The sequence below is a fragment of the Diadema antillarum genome, unplaced genomic scaffold, assembly GCF_040938485.1.
Source record: "Diadema antillarum isolate AM-2024a unplaced genomic scaffold, OU_Dant_1.0 seq00002269_RagTag, whole genome shotgun sequence".
Classification (NCBI taxonomy): Eukaryota; Metazoa; Echinodermata; class Echinoidea; order Diadematoida; family Diadematidae; genus Diadema; species Diadema antillarum.
In genome coordinates, this window is record NW_027272897.1 from 3733 (window position 1) to 17881 (window position 14149).

At 36.4% G+C, this 14149-nt stretch overlaps 1 protein-coding gene across 1 annotated transcript; it reads right to left on the reverse strand.

Annotated features, from left to right (window-relative positions):
* Positions 1-472: 472 nt before the first annotated feature.
* On the reverse strand, positions 473-11294 carry LOC139714418 (cell cycle control protein 50A-like). The gene is made up of 7 exons (XM_071626126.1): positions 10947-11294; positions 6354-6487; positions 5163-5315; positions 4300-4525; positions 2995-3126; positions 1828-2034; positions 473-645 (listed from the first exon to the last, which is right to left on the reverse strand). Exons 1-7 carry the CDS (start codon positions 11086-11088, stop codon positions 476-478), a joined length of 1164 nt encoding a protein of 387 aa, XP_071482227.1. The 5' UTR covers positions 11089-11294; the 3' UTR covers positions 473-475.
* Positions 11295-14149: the final 2855 nt, after the last annotated feature.

The following is a 14149-nucleotide window of genomic DNA, read 5'->3' on the forward strand; positions in this document are numbered from 1 at the left end:
TAATAAACATCTCTGATGACTTAATACAACATGCAGCATGCTTTCTTTTCATCGATGACTTGCCAAGAGTTCGTAAATATTACATCATTGATTTATCAACTTTAGATGGTCAGAAGCTTAACAAACAATAGGTAATTAAAAGACAATAGAATACAAAAAGATGTAGTACAAAGTGCTAAGAGTTGATGGAATACATCCCTTTTTAGAAAAAAAAAAGGGTAGCTAACTTTTTTTCAGAAGTGTAATGTGAACTATCAAATTCCTACTTTCTATAATTAGTATTTTGTGGTACAAAACATTAATACATGTAGAAAATAAAAATGAGGAACAAAATGCTATAACAACTGTATAAAAAATACGTAGCACAAGGCCTTTATGACGGGATTGAGTCTAGAAATGTAATACAACAACAACATACTACAATATTGCAGAGCATAGCCGTGCTGAAAACATGAGAGAGATTTCGGTCAGGTACTTACTTTTTGCCATGCTTTATGTGCACAAGTAGAAAGAGAGCCCCAAAGATAATGCAGAGTGAGCCGGTGACAATGTAGGCTATACCGAGGAAGTTGTTTTTGCCTCCCAGCCATGACGTGGTTGTAATAACTATGCTCTTTGTACCACCAAACATGTCAACTTGGTAGTCTGTGGGATTTAGATGGTTAAGGTTACAATTTTGCACAATGATTCGGTTTAATGCAATTAAAGCACAGCAGATCACTACCTAAATAAAAAAAAAAAATCATTGTTCACTGTAGCACAGCCTCTCCTGCTTTTAATTCAGATGGTGTCTCTTCTTTATTCTGAATGTTTGATTTTGCAACTCATAGAAATTAATGAGGGGTACAGCATTTCTTGATCACCCAATGATGTAAGAAAACTAAAGGAATGTCTTTTCACCATGACGATTATTTCATTGCAAACATTAGTAATACAGGTAAAACAAGTCCAAAAAAATGACATGACTTTCTTCAAATATATGAAAACATTGCACAAAACTGACTGATTTTACTGTAAACTTGTTTGAACTTGACCTAAGTATGCAATCGAAGACTTCCTGTATCAGATCAAGTCAAAGTGAATTTGGGAAAATTCTTTACATCTGAAAGCCTTCCCCCCAAACTACACAGTGGTGAGAATGTCTGTCTTCTTTCCATGTCTATGAAGGTGATAACCAAGTTTAAAGACGCATAGTCCCGGTAGTGTAGAGGGCACTGTTGATGATACTACCGATCACTGTTAGCATTGATATGAAGATTGCCGAAGTTGAGCTGTCATCAAGTGTAAAGCTCGTATGTGTTGCTAGGTAACATTGTCTTTGCTGTCTTCTCTGTGCCTCACGCAGCCTGTAGTGATGCCAGGAAGCGTGCTTATGTGCTTCTTAGTATGACATCATAAAAGAAGTTTGCTGAAGCTGTCATCCCCCTCAGCTGAATCATGAGCCGAACTGTGATCGGACCACTGACTACAGTGGATCAGACTAGGGAAAATGGGTCACAGCGTAAGTGCTAAAGAGGAGTCGATAGCTTAGGTCTCTATAGGAAACTTGCGTCATGCGCCCACGTACGCATTTGAATAAACCACCGGGACTATGTCCCTTTAAAGGACAATAACTGCATTAATTGCATAAGAGGTACTGCAGTTTGTTTAGCAAGAAAGAAATAATAGAATAAACAAATAACTACTCTTTTTAAATTTAACCCACCTCTTGTGCAATAGAAAAATATAAAAAAAACTTACAAACAGTAAACAAAAACAAGAATACAAACAAAAAAGCAGGCTAATGAGCCATTAAAAATGGCACAGACATTTGAAGAAAAAGGATACTGTAGGAGACACTCAGTGTGTAATTGCCAGCTGGTAGCCCACTGTCCAGGGGTGTGTTGGCCTGATTGACCACACGACCATACAGCTTGCGGAATGTTGGGAACGCAGCCGTCCTCATCCATACTATGAACGATTCCGTCTTGTAGCCATTCTCAAACTCCCAGATCTCCCTCTGCCAGTTTGGTGGCTTGGTTGTACCGGCAAAGGCTGGTTGGTAGGAAGGTGTCCAAAAAAAAAAAAAAAAAATCAGTTCCAAATTTCATTTGTCGAGGGAGACAAATTGAAGAAAATTCACACCTCAACTTTCACCCCTCTGATTAATATTCTCTTGCTTACATTAATGCCCTGTCTGCTATGGACTACTTAACATAACAACATAACAATGTCGGAATTTCAGAGCTTAGGTATTTGTTCTAAGTTCAGCATGTCACTGCCGGCAACCAGGGATAGCCTGGTGGTAGTGTCTCTGCCTGGAAAGCAGTAGATGACAGGTTCAAGTCCCATGGATCCTTTTTTTCTGACATGTTTGTTAAATCACAGATCAGCAGTTGTGATCTTACAAATTTCATTTGTAGAAGAAGACAAACTGAAGAAAATTTATTTCACCCCTCTGATTAATACTCTCTTACTTACAATTAAAAAAAAAAATCATTCTGAGTGACATGATCAAATCTATTGACTCTCCTTCAAGCCAAGGTTTCCATGTGCATGGTAACTTGCTAACAATATATTCTTAGTGTTCTCCAGCATCAAGGTAGCAGCAATGAACACTTTAATAGGAAACTCTCAACATTCTCCATGTCTTCAACATGCTGATATTACTAGTAAGCACACAGATTAAACAACCTGAATCTGAAAGAATTGCAATCTTTCACAGTGGCTTCTTGAAGACTCTCCCACAATTGTTAAATCACCCATTTGAAAGGCAAGTACAATGTATGTTTTTTCAGCATTGGCAGAAGAGTGTGAGATCATTCTTTCCCTGAGAGGTATACATTGAAACCACTACACAATACAGGATTGAATTCACTCCATTCCCCCCCCCCCCCCAATACAGTACAACATCTGGCACTGATGAAGACACAACTGTTGGGAAGCTAACAAGATGATGATGATGCCGAATGACTAGCCAAATTCTTGCCATGTTCCTGGCCCAGCATGCCATACCTTCAGAGAGATTGGCCCCAGGAGGGTTCCTGAACTTTGTTGAGACATCGCTGGCCCAGGCAATACCACTGGTGTCGATCTCCACCATATCACTCAGGTGACCGTCATCAGTGTAAGTGATGTTAAATGTGTCTGGAGTTTGCATGCAACATTAAACATTAAAGAACAAATTCAAAATCTAAGAGCATGTTGATACACAGTCGAATCCTGATGTCATACGTGCCATATCGTAAACTACATTGTACATCATAACTCCATACAAACATTCTTACTAAGTGTAAATGTTGTATTTATCTAAAAGTTATTCAATTTTAATAGAATATGTATATCTTACAGTGTAATAGCACAATTTAGCATATCTAAATACAAAACACTCATAAAACAAACAAAGCTCCTTTACTAAATGCTGATATCGCATTACTTCAAGATGTCAAACATTTTCTAAGAACATGTTACATATAAAATGAAACCTCATTAGAAGCACAGATTCATGGGACAATCATTGCATATGATATGGCAATATATTCACATTAGTTCACCCCCACACACACACATACACAGGCTTTGATTTCTGAAAACAAGACTACTGGCACCACTTTGAGGACAAACCAGCAAGGCTATCCTATTAAGATTATGACACATCCTTGGTCTCTCCGACAGCAATCTCTTGTTGGTTTGCCCTTTGCATGGTATGCATTGTAGAGACCCGATAGAAACCAAAGCTAAAGCACTTGGGCCTTAAAGGGGAAATTCAGTCCAAATATAAGTTAGTCTGATAAGAAAGATTAAAATCTTACGAGTTCGGCGGTGAAAATTTGACTGAAATCAGATGAAAAATAAGGAAGTTATGACATTTTGAAGTTTTGCTAGTTTGGGGAGAAACAGTTCTTGAACAGTTGATATGAATATGCAAATGGCAAAGTGAGCATGTCATTCCCTCACAACTTACCATATAGTTTGTACATAAAATTTGGAAATTTCCAGTTTTTTATTCAAACGCAATTATACCCGAAGCTCAAATCTTGATATATCTAACTGATCACTATTCTGAAGTTATTCAACCAGGAACAACATCATGTTTCAGACTTCAATGACAGAAACATTGAATTTTTGTCTTTTTTTTTTGTACACAATCAATGGAAAATTGTGAGGGTATGACACGGTTAGCTCACTCATTTGCATTCATATCCCCTAAACAAGAACTGTTTTGCAGAAATTAGCAAAACTTCAAAATGTCATAACTTCCTTATTTTTCATCTGATTTCAGTCAAATTTTTCCTGTTGAACTCCTAAGGGAGAAGTTACCATTGAAGAGGCTGTTAGCTATGGCACCGCAGGGAGCATAGGGGGTGTAGGTGATATTTTCAGTGGTGTTGTCAGCTGAAATGTGGGTTTGTCTGTCATAGGGGCTGCAGTCACTACTGACACTGAGAGGGTTCTGTCCAAGTAGCTGGAGGTCATCGCGAGAGTTCACATAGCGGCGATGATTTTGGAAATAGTTCGTCAGGCGGTAGTAAATGTAGATGGGACCCTGCACAAAGGAAACAAAGGACTCAGTGTTAAGCGGGCTCTTGTAACCTTGTTATGAGTTGTACCAGTATTATCTCTTCCAACATTTTCAACATAGAATACTATTGAACGCATAACAGTGCCTTCATTCAACATTGCATTATTACAGTGTTTAAAAATTACTTTGCATAGAATAAAATTTGTGGCATGTAACTGTAAATTTATTTTTTGTATTTGTTTGTTATGTATATATGTTATATCTGGAGAAATCAATTGAAAACTCCAGTGGGCCTAGAAAAAACAAAGTTAATATTGCCAAATATTTCAGTTGTAATTCTAACATCTCAGTACATAAACATTCCTACAAATATATATATATATTTTTTTCTTTTTCAAACAAACCCTAACTGTAATGGTGAAATTTCATGCAGATACACAGAAGGTATTTGCAAGATGGGATGTACTACGATGCACCATTTGCAAACCTCTGCTCCTACACATAAAATGTTATCAAACATACACAGACTGTAAATTACTGACATTTTCTTCTTGCACTTCGTGTACAGGAAGTGCAATAGAGTGAAGTGTTTCCCATGTAAATATGACATTGAACCACTGACGATAACACAATTCCCAACCACAATGGAAGAACTGCTTACCTCAATTTTCTCCTGTAGTTCAAACTGGAGGGTGCATGAGCAGGAATTGTTTTCATTGGCAGGGTCAGCATAAAAATCTATACAGGTCTCTGTTCCATTAGTGTCATTCTGGTAAGTACAGGCTGTTGTGTAGTCCAGCATAATCTCTTGAACCTGAATTTTAAAGTGGTAATGATATGCACAAAAATAATGGCAATGATGAGAATTACATGGTGATCTTCTTGATATTAACCTTGTATTCATTATCATTTATATTACCTTGAATCCCAATTACGCACAATTCAAAAGCTAGTGGTTTTATATTTAACCAAACAGGATAGCAGCACTTTCAATACCAATATTTCTTACAATTGTGCATTCAGAGACAACAGAGATTTCTTCAATGTAACAGTTTACAGACAACCACATTATTAATCTACAAGTGTAAAGGTAGGCCTACATTGTACTGTACATTTGTATGTCCCTTCCCTATACCTTCATGTATAAAGCCATTCTTGACTAGCTATTGATTGACAAGCTTGCACTCATGTTGATAAATGCATATTACAGGCATAAGTAATCAACATTATGCACACCGTGAGGACACTCTAAAAAATGAAAGATACAATGTGCTGACATATGAACTCAAAGATATCGTCCATAGTGCATGCAGTAAGCACATCAATTTGAACTGCATATTATGTAGTGATTTTAACAATGCAGTCACTAGACTAGAGGTTGATGTTGCATCCATTCATAATCCATGAGCATGCAGATATCGTAGCATGAAACGCAAAATGTTCTACACATGTATAAGTACGTACATAAAATTGACAACTATAGTCCCTTTCACTTGAAGACAATGATCAAACACAAAACAATTGTATATTGTATGCAAGCTGTTCTAATTAAAAAAAAAAATCCGCTCTAATATTTGGTCACATGGTCAAAGAGTGGGATGTAGAAATAATGTACAGTGTAACAGATTTCAAACTAGCAACTGGAAAAAAAAAGTCTCATAATATGCTGCTTTTGAATTACACTACGTACTATACAAACATCAGCAACACCTAAGAGTGAAGGGGCATGTGTACAAGGAGTGTATAATGTACTACCGTATGTGTTTTCACAGTGAGAGAGGGAAAAAAAAAAGAAAATCAAGAGAATTCACTATGATCAAGGTTGTTCAAACACAACTGCCTATTTACTCACGTTATTGGATGTCACAAGGAAACCCACTCCTAGGGGAACAAATACCAAGCCTACCACAAAGAACATGGGTAGGACAGTGCCTGCAGTCAGAATGGGCTGCCATGCTGGTAACCTCTGCTGTTTGAAAGCTGTGTCTGTAAAAGGCAAACATACAATGTGAGAGTAGGTCAATTCAGGGTACAAATGTCACCATTTGAATCTACAATTTGTTTACGGTACATGGTACAGTTATGGCTACAAAATGGAGTGTACAGTATGTATACCCTTAGTATTTAGTCTAGACATGCCCAGGTTTGACAAAAGAATTGATGATTATAGAATATTGTAAATATTAGTGGAGGCTTTAGAAAAAGATTTAAATCCTCCATCTAGACTACAAATGTACAGTTTTTCTGGTAAATCTGAGCAAATACAACCAAAAGATCATACAAGCTGTAAGACCTACACAAAGCTCTAGATGGCAAATTGTAATGTTTGAATGCATACACTGTACTCAGATCTGCTAAACCATACACCACACCACTACAAGGGATGCCAAGTTCAAACAATTTTTATGAGTGAGATTTTCATGACTCGGTATCTCGGCGCGCGAATGTGTGGGAGGGTTTTTCCCCCCTGTGGCCTCCCACGGTAGGGAGCTTTTTCAATTTTTTGCTCTTAATGGTGCGATCAGGTGCACACTTCAGTGATTATTTTTTACTTATTTTGAAAGACAAAAGGGAAATATACCCTCAATTGCAACTATCACTTTAATCTTTTGAGCTATGCTTATCATTATAGGCCTAAGTTGCAGACTTCGCCCTATGCGTGAGAAAAATGGGTGTCATGCGTGAGATCGTGAGATGGCCCCTAAATTCTTGAGTCTCACGCAGAATGCGTGAGACTTGGTAGCTCTGCACTACAATTCATCATACATGTACACATGTAGTTTCTAGCTTCTTCAACTTGAAAACCTGAAATGACGTCTTGAATTCTCACAAGATGCAACCGCAGGCAATCAGTGTAGCAATGCCATGAATTCCACATTCCCATCTTGCACAGAAATCACAGGAAATACTTAGAATGTGATAATAGCGTATTTCCAATCATTCACTTTGTCTACAGCTGTATATGTTTAAACCAAATTGTTTATTAAGTGTTGTTATTGATGTTGACTTGCAAGTCATCACTCAAATACAGCTAACTCTACGCTTCATGGTATAATGTATGCTGCAGCTGACACGATCTGAAACTGAAGTTGGCCATCTATTCTAATCTTATGCAAATATGAAGTGTTGCATGTCATCACTCAAAACAGTTCACTCTTTGCGAGCTTTGCAGGTATGTATGTTGCCTACACAAATTGAAACTAAAGTTATCCAGCTAATTTTATGCAAATAGGAGGATGCCAAAATTAGATGGCTGACTTCAGTTTCTGATAGTGGTCTACTGTTAAAGTGGAAAGTTTTGTGCATGTCATGCGCCATGAAGCCAGCACAAAATAAAAGCACAAAAATATTTGTGCTTGTTACAGAAAATTACATGATACTATGTGAAATGGAGTATTTTACAGAATTGAAAAATTCAATATTTATCTTACCCAGGCGAGTGTAAAAAATTACTCACTCAAAAATTTGCGCTCTCATGGTCATATTACGTGCCATGTACGTATGTATTACACATGCACACCTACAGTATAGGCCCATCAAGAAGGATACAACGATCCAAGTCTAGTTTCATGGACTACAATGTAGTTGCTTTAGACATGATTGGGACACTGTATAAGCTGTTAATTTTGCGTATAGATATCTTCGTAAATGAGCAGGTCACAGACATTTTGGCAAGATGTTGTTTTCGTGATTTTGACATTGACGCTTCATATGGCACGAATGCCCATCAGTTCAAGATAATTTTGTGTGTTGTAAAAGTCACGGTCTAACAGTGATACACGAAATTTGAGAAAATTAACCCTTGCAAAAATAACAGCTCATACAGTATTATCTTCAAGGTTCAAGGTGTTGTGTGGTGGTTGTGGCGCAGGTGCAGTTTTGCACCAGGTGCCCAATCCCAGCTTTATGACATAAAATTCAATCTTTCGCTCAAAGCAATGTTAAAACCTTCTCAGGCTCTCTCTCGACATTTTGCCACTATAAATCTGCAACATGATGAACTTTCATATCAAAATCAACAATACACGTTCTCAAGGCAGCTTGCAATGCACTGAATGTAGCGAACCAATAGCAATCACAGTGAGTTTTTCTATGGTATCTTCAAAAAGATATTCTCGTTTCCTCTTGAAATCAGCTTGTTCTAGTACTTCCACTTTTTCAAGGACATGTATATACTACATCTTCCTCTTTTTTTTATTATTAATCACTTTCTTTCCTCTCAACTTTTCTTTATCTCCTCTTTAATGCTATTTTCTTATTTGTTTCCTTCCATCTGGCTTTTCCTTCATCTACATTTTCTTTCTTTCCTTTCCAATATCTTTTTTCTTTTAACATCTTTTTAAGTATCTCTTTTTTTTTTCTTTTTCAAATAGAATTCTTTTCCCTCTCTGTTCACCTTTTCTTTCTTTCATTTTCAATCATCTCTTTCTCCCTTTCCTTTTCAATCTATTTTTATTTTTCTCCTTTCCCCTGTTCTTTTCGAACCCCCCTGTCATGTTTTTCTTTTCTTCCGAGTAGGTTTTTTTTCCCTTTTCATTAAAAGGCTAAGTACATAAAAATCCCTTTATAAATGTCTTACTGAATTGTATTTTAGTGCTATATCTTTGTATTCGAATGTATTTTTTTCTCCCCCTTTCCCATCCTTTCTCTTTTATCCTTGTCCCAAGTCTTTAATTCTCTTCCTCTCGCTTCTATCTCTTTTGTCTCACTCTCCCTCTTTTTCTCTGTAATTTCTAATCTACCAAAGGTCATGATTATTTCATGAACTTAATGTACGATTACTTCTTCACATTCATATTTTAAAATTGAAACCCACATGCAACACGGAACAACAAATCTCATATCAATGACTTCTAATAAAGCAAGACATTGCACAACTAAACCAAAAAGCGGGCGGGGGGGGGGGGGGGGGGGGGAGGGAAAAACTAGTGTGTCTTTTAAGAGATAGATCTACCATAAGACTTGTTGTGATCGCTTTGGGATCGCTACATTCTGACCAAACAATCAACTGTATTGCATCCTGCCATGAAAATGTGTATCACTAATTTGAAAAGAAAATTCATCATTTTGAGGATTTAAAGTTTACGACAAGCCAAGAGATGGGAAAATGTATTCCCATATTGTTTTGAACGAACGATTTAATTTTATGCTTTAAAACTAGAGTTAAGGCACCCGGTGCGGTGCAAAACTGCACAAGTGCCAAGTAGTTGTATGTTATACATGTACATTGTAGGAAGGCGGCATCATAGAGTATGCCGTGAAGCTTGAAATGAGAAAAGAGATTTAGATAATCTAGTCTAGATCTGTCCACGTCTATTAGCTTTTCATCTGTATCCACCTGTCTTGTAAGTTGTGGGGCCTCTGAAAAGACAACAGTCTTTTTGTAATGCACTTCCACTTTTAGTATCGCCTATCGGTGCCCGCACTATTAAACTAAAAGTTCAATCTCCCGTGCCAAGGACTTCTTTATTGCAGTCTAAGTTTGAATGAGTAAATTATAAATAAACCTGGACCATTCTATTATCAATCCCCAATGTCAACGAATGAAATGCTTCCAAATCCAAGTTCCATTGCATTCCAAATGGGCAAACTATCAAATTTAAAGATAATATAAAGTTTTGGTACCTCAAAAGTTTCCCTGAGTTTCCTTGTCTTAGTTTGTGTTTCAGGTTAAAGTACCTTTCATATAACTAACAATGTGAGACTTTAGGTACTCGCCCCAAAGTTCTCTCATGTCTTAGTGATCACGCAATAATGATTTCGTACAATACGTGTATATTGATTGTCGCGGTACCGTGTCGAGTCAAACTAACGGCTCGTTCAAATTTTTCAGAGCCCGCTCTGCTCTGGTACGAAACCATTATTGCATGATTACTAAGACATGAGAGCACTTTGGGGCGAGTAAGTCTCACTAAGTTATATGAAAGGTACTTTAACCTGAAACACAAACTAAGACAAGGAAACTCAGGGAAACTTTTGAGGTACCAAAACTTTATATTATCTTTAAGACTCTAACCAATGCTAACTGCAGACGTACTGCTACGCCTACTGCAGACTGATTTTGTTCACAAATTTATGTGTTTGATTTACCTTGATTTACCTTGATGTTGGGCATAAAGTGTACTGACTGGACTTATTTGCCCCTCTGCATCCTCTCTTTTTTAGTTTTTCCTGTGATTTATTGCAATTTCGAAAATTAGAATTCGAGATATCTACGTGGATACAAAACCAAAAGGACATTCAACAACAACCCGGTAAATCACATTCACATCATGCATCATGAATACCAACCACCATCCATCACACAGTATCCATACAAGGTCGCACATACATTCAACTCAGTATATGGGACTATACATTCACAATTGGTATGCTTCCTTCCATGAAACATTCACACATTTGGAATATCCATGCACAAATATCACAATCACGAGATGTTACTTACTCCCTGGCTTTTTGCTCTTGTTCTCTTCACTTGTATTATCTTCTAAACTGACAGATCTGGAGGTCCTCGGCCTGTGGTGAACGTTATTTTCGTGGCTATTTTCATTGGGCTTCTCCGTTTCTATCTCTTCTACGTCCGCCATGTTTGCGCTACTAATCGATAATAAGGATTGGAATTTTTATGTGGGGTTCGATCATCCCTTGACGTATGACGTAATGTACTTTACAGGAGCCCCGTAGTTGTATAAAGAGTGTAGGATCTTTGGTTCTAGTACATGTACACCACAGAACATAGTTCTGTGATGTACACTTTGTGCTAGTAGATGTACAGACGATACCTGCGAAACGAAGCAATTTGTTCCGTTTCCTTTTTACCATACAGCAGTGACGTCATGGCTAAAGTCGAGTTACCAGCCTCGTTTTATGTGCATTATGCTTTGGAAGGTTAACGCCCAGTCATATAAGTTGCTCAGTTTTGTTGACAGTTGTTTTACAGTCCTAGCCCCACTTATCTTAGGACCTAATACCAGTAATATATGGACAACAGAACTAAATTCTGTGATATGGACTCCATTGTCTGCGCATTGCAGCCTCTCTAATGCACTACGTTGTATTAATTTTTTTTTTTCAAATATCTTCAGTGAATTTTCTGACCGTGTTTGTGCAAGCTTAATTCCCAAGTTTCCTTGGGATATTGTGGAGATGAGGATTGCATACATTTGTGACTTTTTGCGAGGTACCAAGAAACAGTCGGGAAAACTAGTATGTATGTATCTGGACATGTATTAGTCTGGATATAGTGCGTGACAGAATGCGTAGTTTGCTATTGTAATTATGCAGGGTTTTATCATATTATCTGTTTTATAGTGTTACATCGCGAAGTAAAAATAAGAATAATTATGCCCATAATATATGAGTATGTATGTATGTACATATATAGTATATATATATATATATATATATATATATATATATATATATATATAGCGTGATTTTAAAAAAAGAGGAAACGATATATCACTACCGCGCGACGGTGTGCATAGATGTTTGAGAATGTTCTGCATAGGCACACTGATCGAGCCACCGACTTATCTCTAGTTGGATCTCCTGGTACCAACAAGGGCCATGCAACTTTTAATCCTTTATTCTTTGCTGCACTTCAACAATGGGTTTACATGCCCACGAACATGCTTACGCACAAAACGCACTTTACATATCGGAAGACAGGTAATAATTATGTACATGATAAGCATATGCATAATTTTTGAATATATTAATTATTAAAAAGTTGAAATTTACGTATAAGGCATCAGTAATGTTGTCCTCGCCATTGTATTACTATACTATAAATGTCATGCTTTATTTCATCTTGTCAATCCCATACATTTATTCTTACACGTCACAATTCAATTTCAATATCAATTTTATTGTCGTATTTCTCAGCGGAAAGTACATAAAGTATAATATAACAAAATAAGATTATAATGTCCAGCCTGAATTACAAGAAAAAAAATGCAAAAATAGGACATAACGGTCGATGTATTAGTTTCAATCGAAGTAAAAGAATAATATAGAGAATTCCCAAGATACAAAATAAGGGTAGGCCCATTTTTGTGGATTTTAATTCTTTTTTTCCCCCAGACAGATGACGTTCATGATGTCGGAAGACAGAAAAAAAAATAACAGCTGGTTTTGTTTTGTTTTGTTTTTAAGCTCACGATAAATTATCACAATTAATTATCACGATATTATTAGAGCAATTGTGATGCACTCCTCTGTCACCCTCATACCGTAATCCCCTTTTTCCCATTCAGTTAAAATACATGGTTCGATTTTCCTTCCGTTTCACAATATTTGATCAAATCTGTCACAGGGCGTATAAGTAGATTTCTCAAAGATGGGTACCAGAAGTTGAAGTAGATTTACTAAACTCAGATATTCCATAAACGTCGATTAACGTGTTTATACCGTATACGTAGAACGGATAATGATCTGAATCAATCATCATTCTTTCATACTTCCCTATTGTATAGTGATATCCTTATATATTCACGGAGGTTATCATACAGCGTCATCGCTGATCTCCAATATACCTCAGAGGCCACTGATCGTTGGTGTGTATATGGTAAAACCCCAATCATACAAATCACAACTTCTAGTACAATTATACATTGACATACCTTGATCCTAGCTGTCGATTGATCTTGGAAACCATCAGGATAGTTACTTGCAATGCATTTATATTACAATTTTTCTTTCTACTGAGAATGTGCATATCATGGAAATATGATTTGATCTCTCAAGGCAAGAGTTTCACAACTCAACTGAGCCATAATTTTATACATGTATGGTGAAACTCGAGTTCATCATGAGCACAATCAAGAATATACGAAGTAAATATATAAATATGTAAAATAACATAAAACATATATATATATATATATATATCAACATATAAACATAGAAATATAGCGTATATATACAGTAACTGCATAATGACAAAAGCAGTATAAATCTGATTTCCACTAACAAAAGATAATTTAAAGCACTTAAGATTTATAGAGATGAATGAATATTTTAGTGTTCGCTGCCTATCATACACATATTCTCATAATTCGAGACTGGTCTACTTTATGAAATATAATAGTGCGTACCAAAACTATGAGTAATCCTACCATTAGGACTGAAAATGGACCTTTGCAAGATTAATTTTGATAGAAATCTACAAGGATTACAAATTGAATTTTAAATCGCCGATGATAACATTTACACTTTAAGCTTTTGTTTGGAATGCATTGAATTTGCTTTTATCGCCGTTTACTCAAAGTAAATTCCCCATTACACTCTCCATACATTGATGTTTATGTGTGTATTTTTACTCAAAGGTCCTAGCATATAATCTGCCTGAAAGCGATATGACACCACATCCATTCGTGTATGCTCACTTCGGAATAAAGAGATACCAATGTTACTATATACTGTAGATACCTATACTGTATATACACATATTCAAGTGATATACTTTTAATATTTTTCGTATGTTTTGTAGGACGGTAAAGACTTCGAAATTAGATATTCCTCGGATATGTAACAAACAAGCGAAAATATAAGGAACATATAGTCACAATGTTATATAATGCTCATATCGGAATAAAGCGCTACCAATATTACTATACTGTGCCTATATTATTCTAAGTGATACTT

What these genes read in the sequence shown, in the direction of transcription:
- LOC139714418 (XM_071626126.1), bottom strand. Translation starts at nt 11,088, where the DNA reads ATGGCGGACGTAGAAGAGATAGAAACGGAGAAGCCCAATGAAAATAGC. An exon ending in TCCTTGTGACATCCAATAAC is followed by an intron (nt 5,316 to 6,353) that starts GTGAGTAAATAG and finishes TTTAAAATTCAG; the next exon opens with GTTCAAGAGATTATGCTGGA. An exon ending in TGGGGCCAATCTCTCTGAAG is followed by an intron (nt 2,035 to 2,994) that starts GTATGGCATGCT and finishes CCTACCAACCAG; the next exon opens with CCTTTGCCGGTACAACCAAG.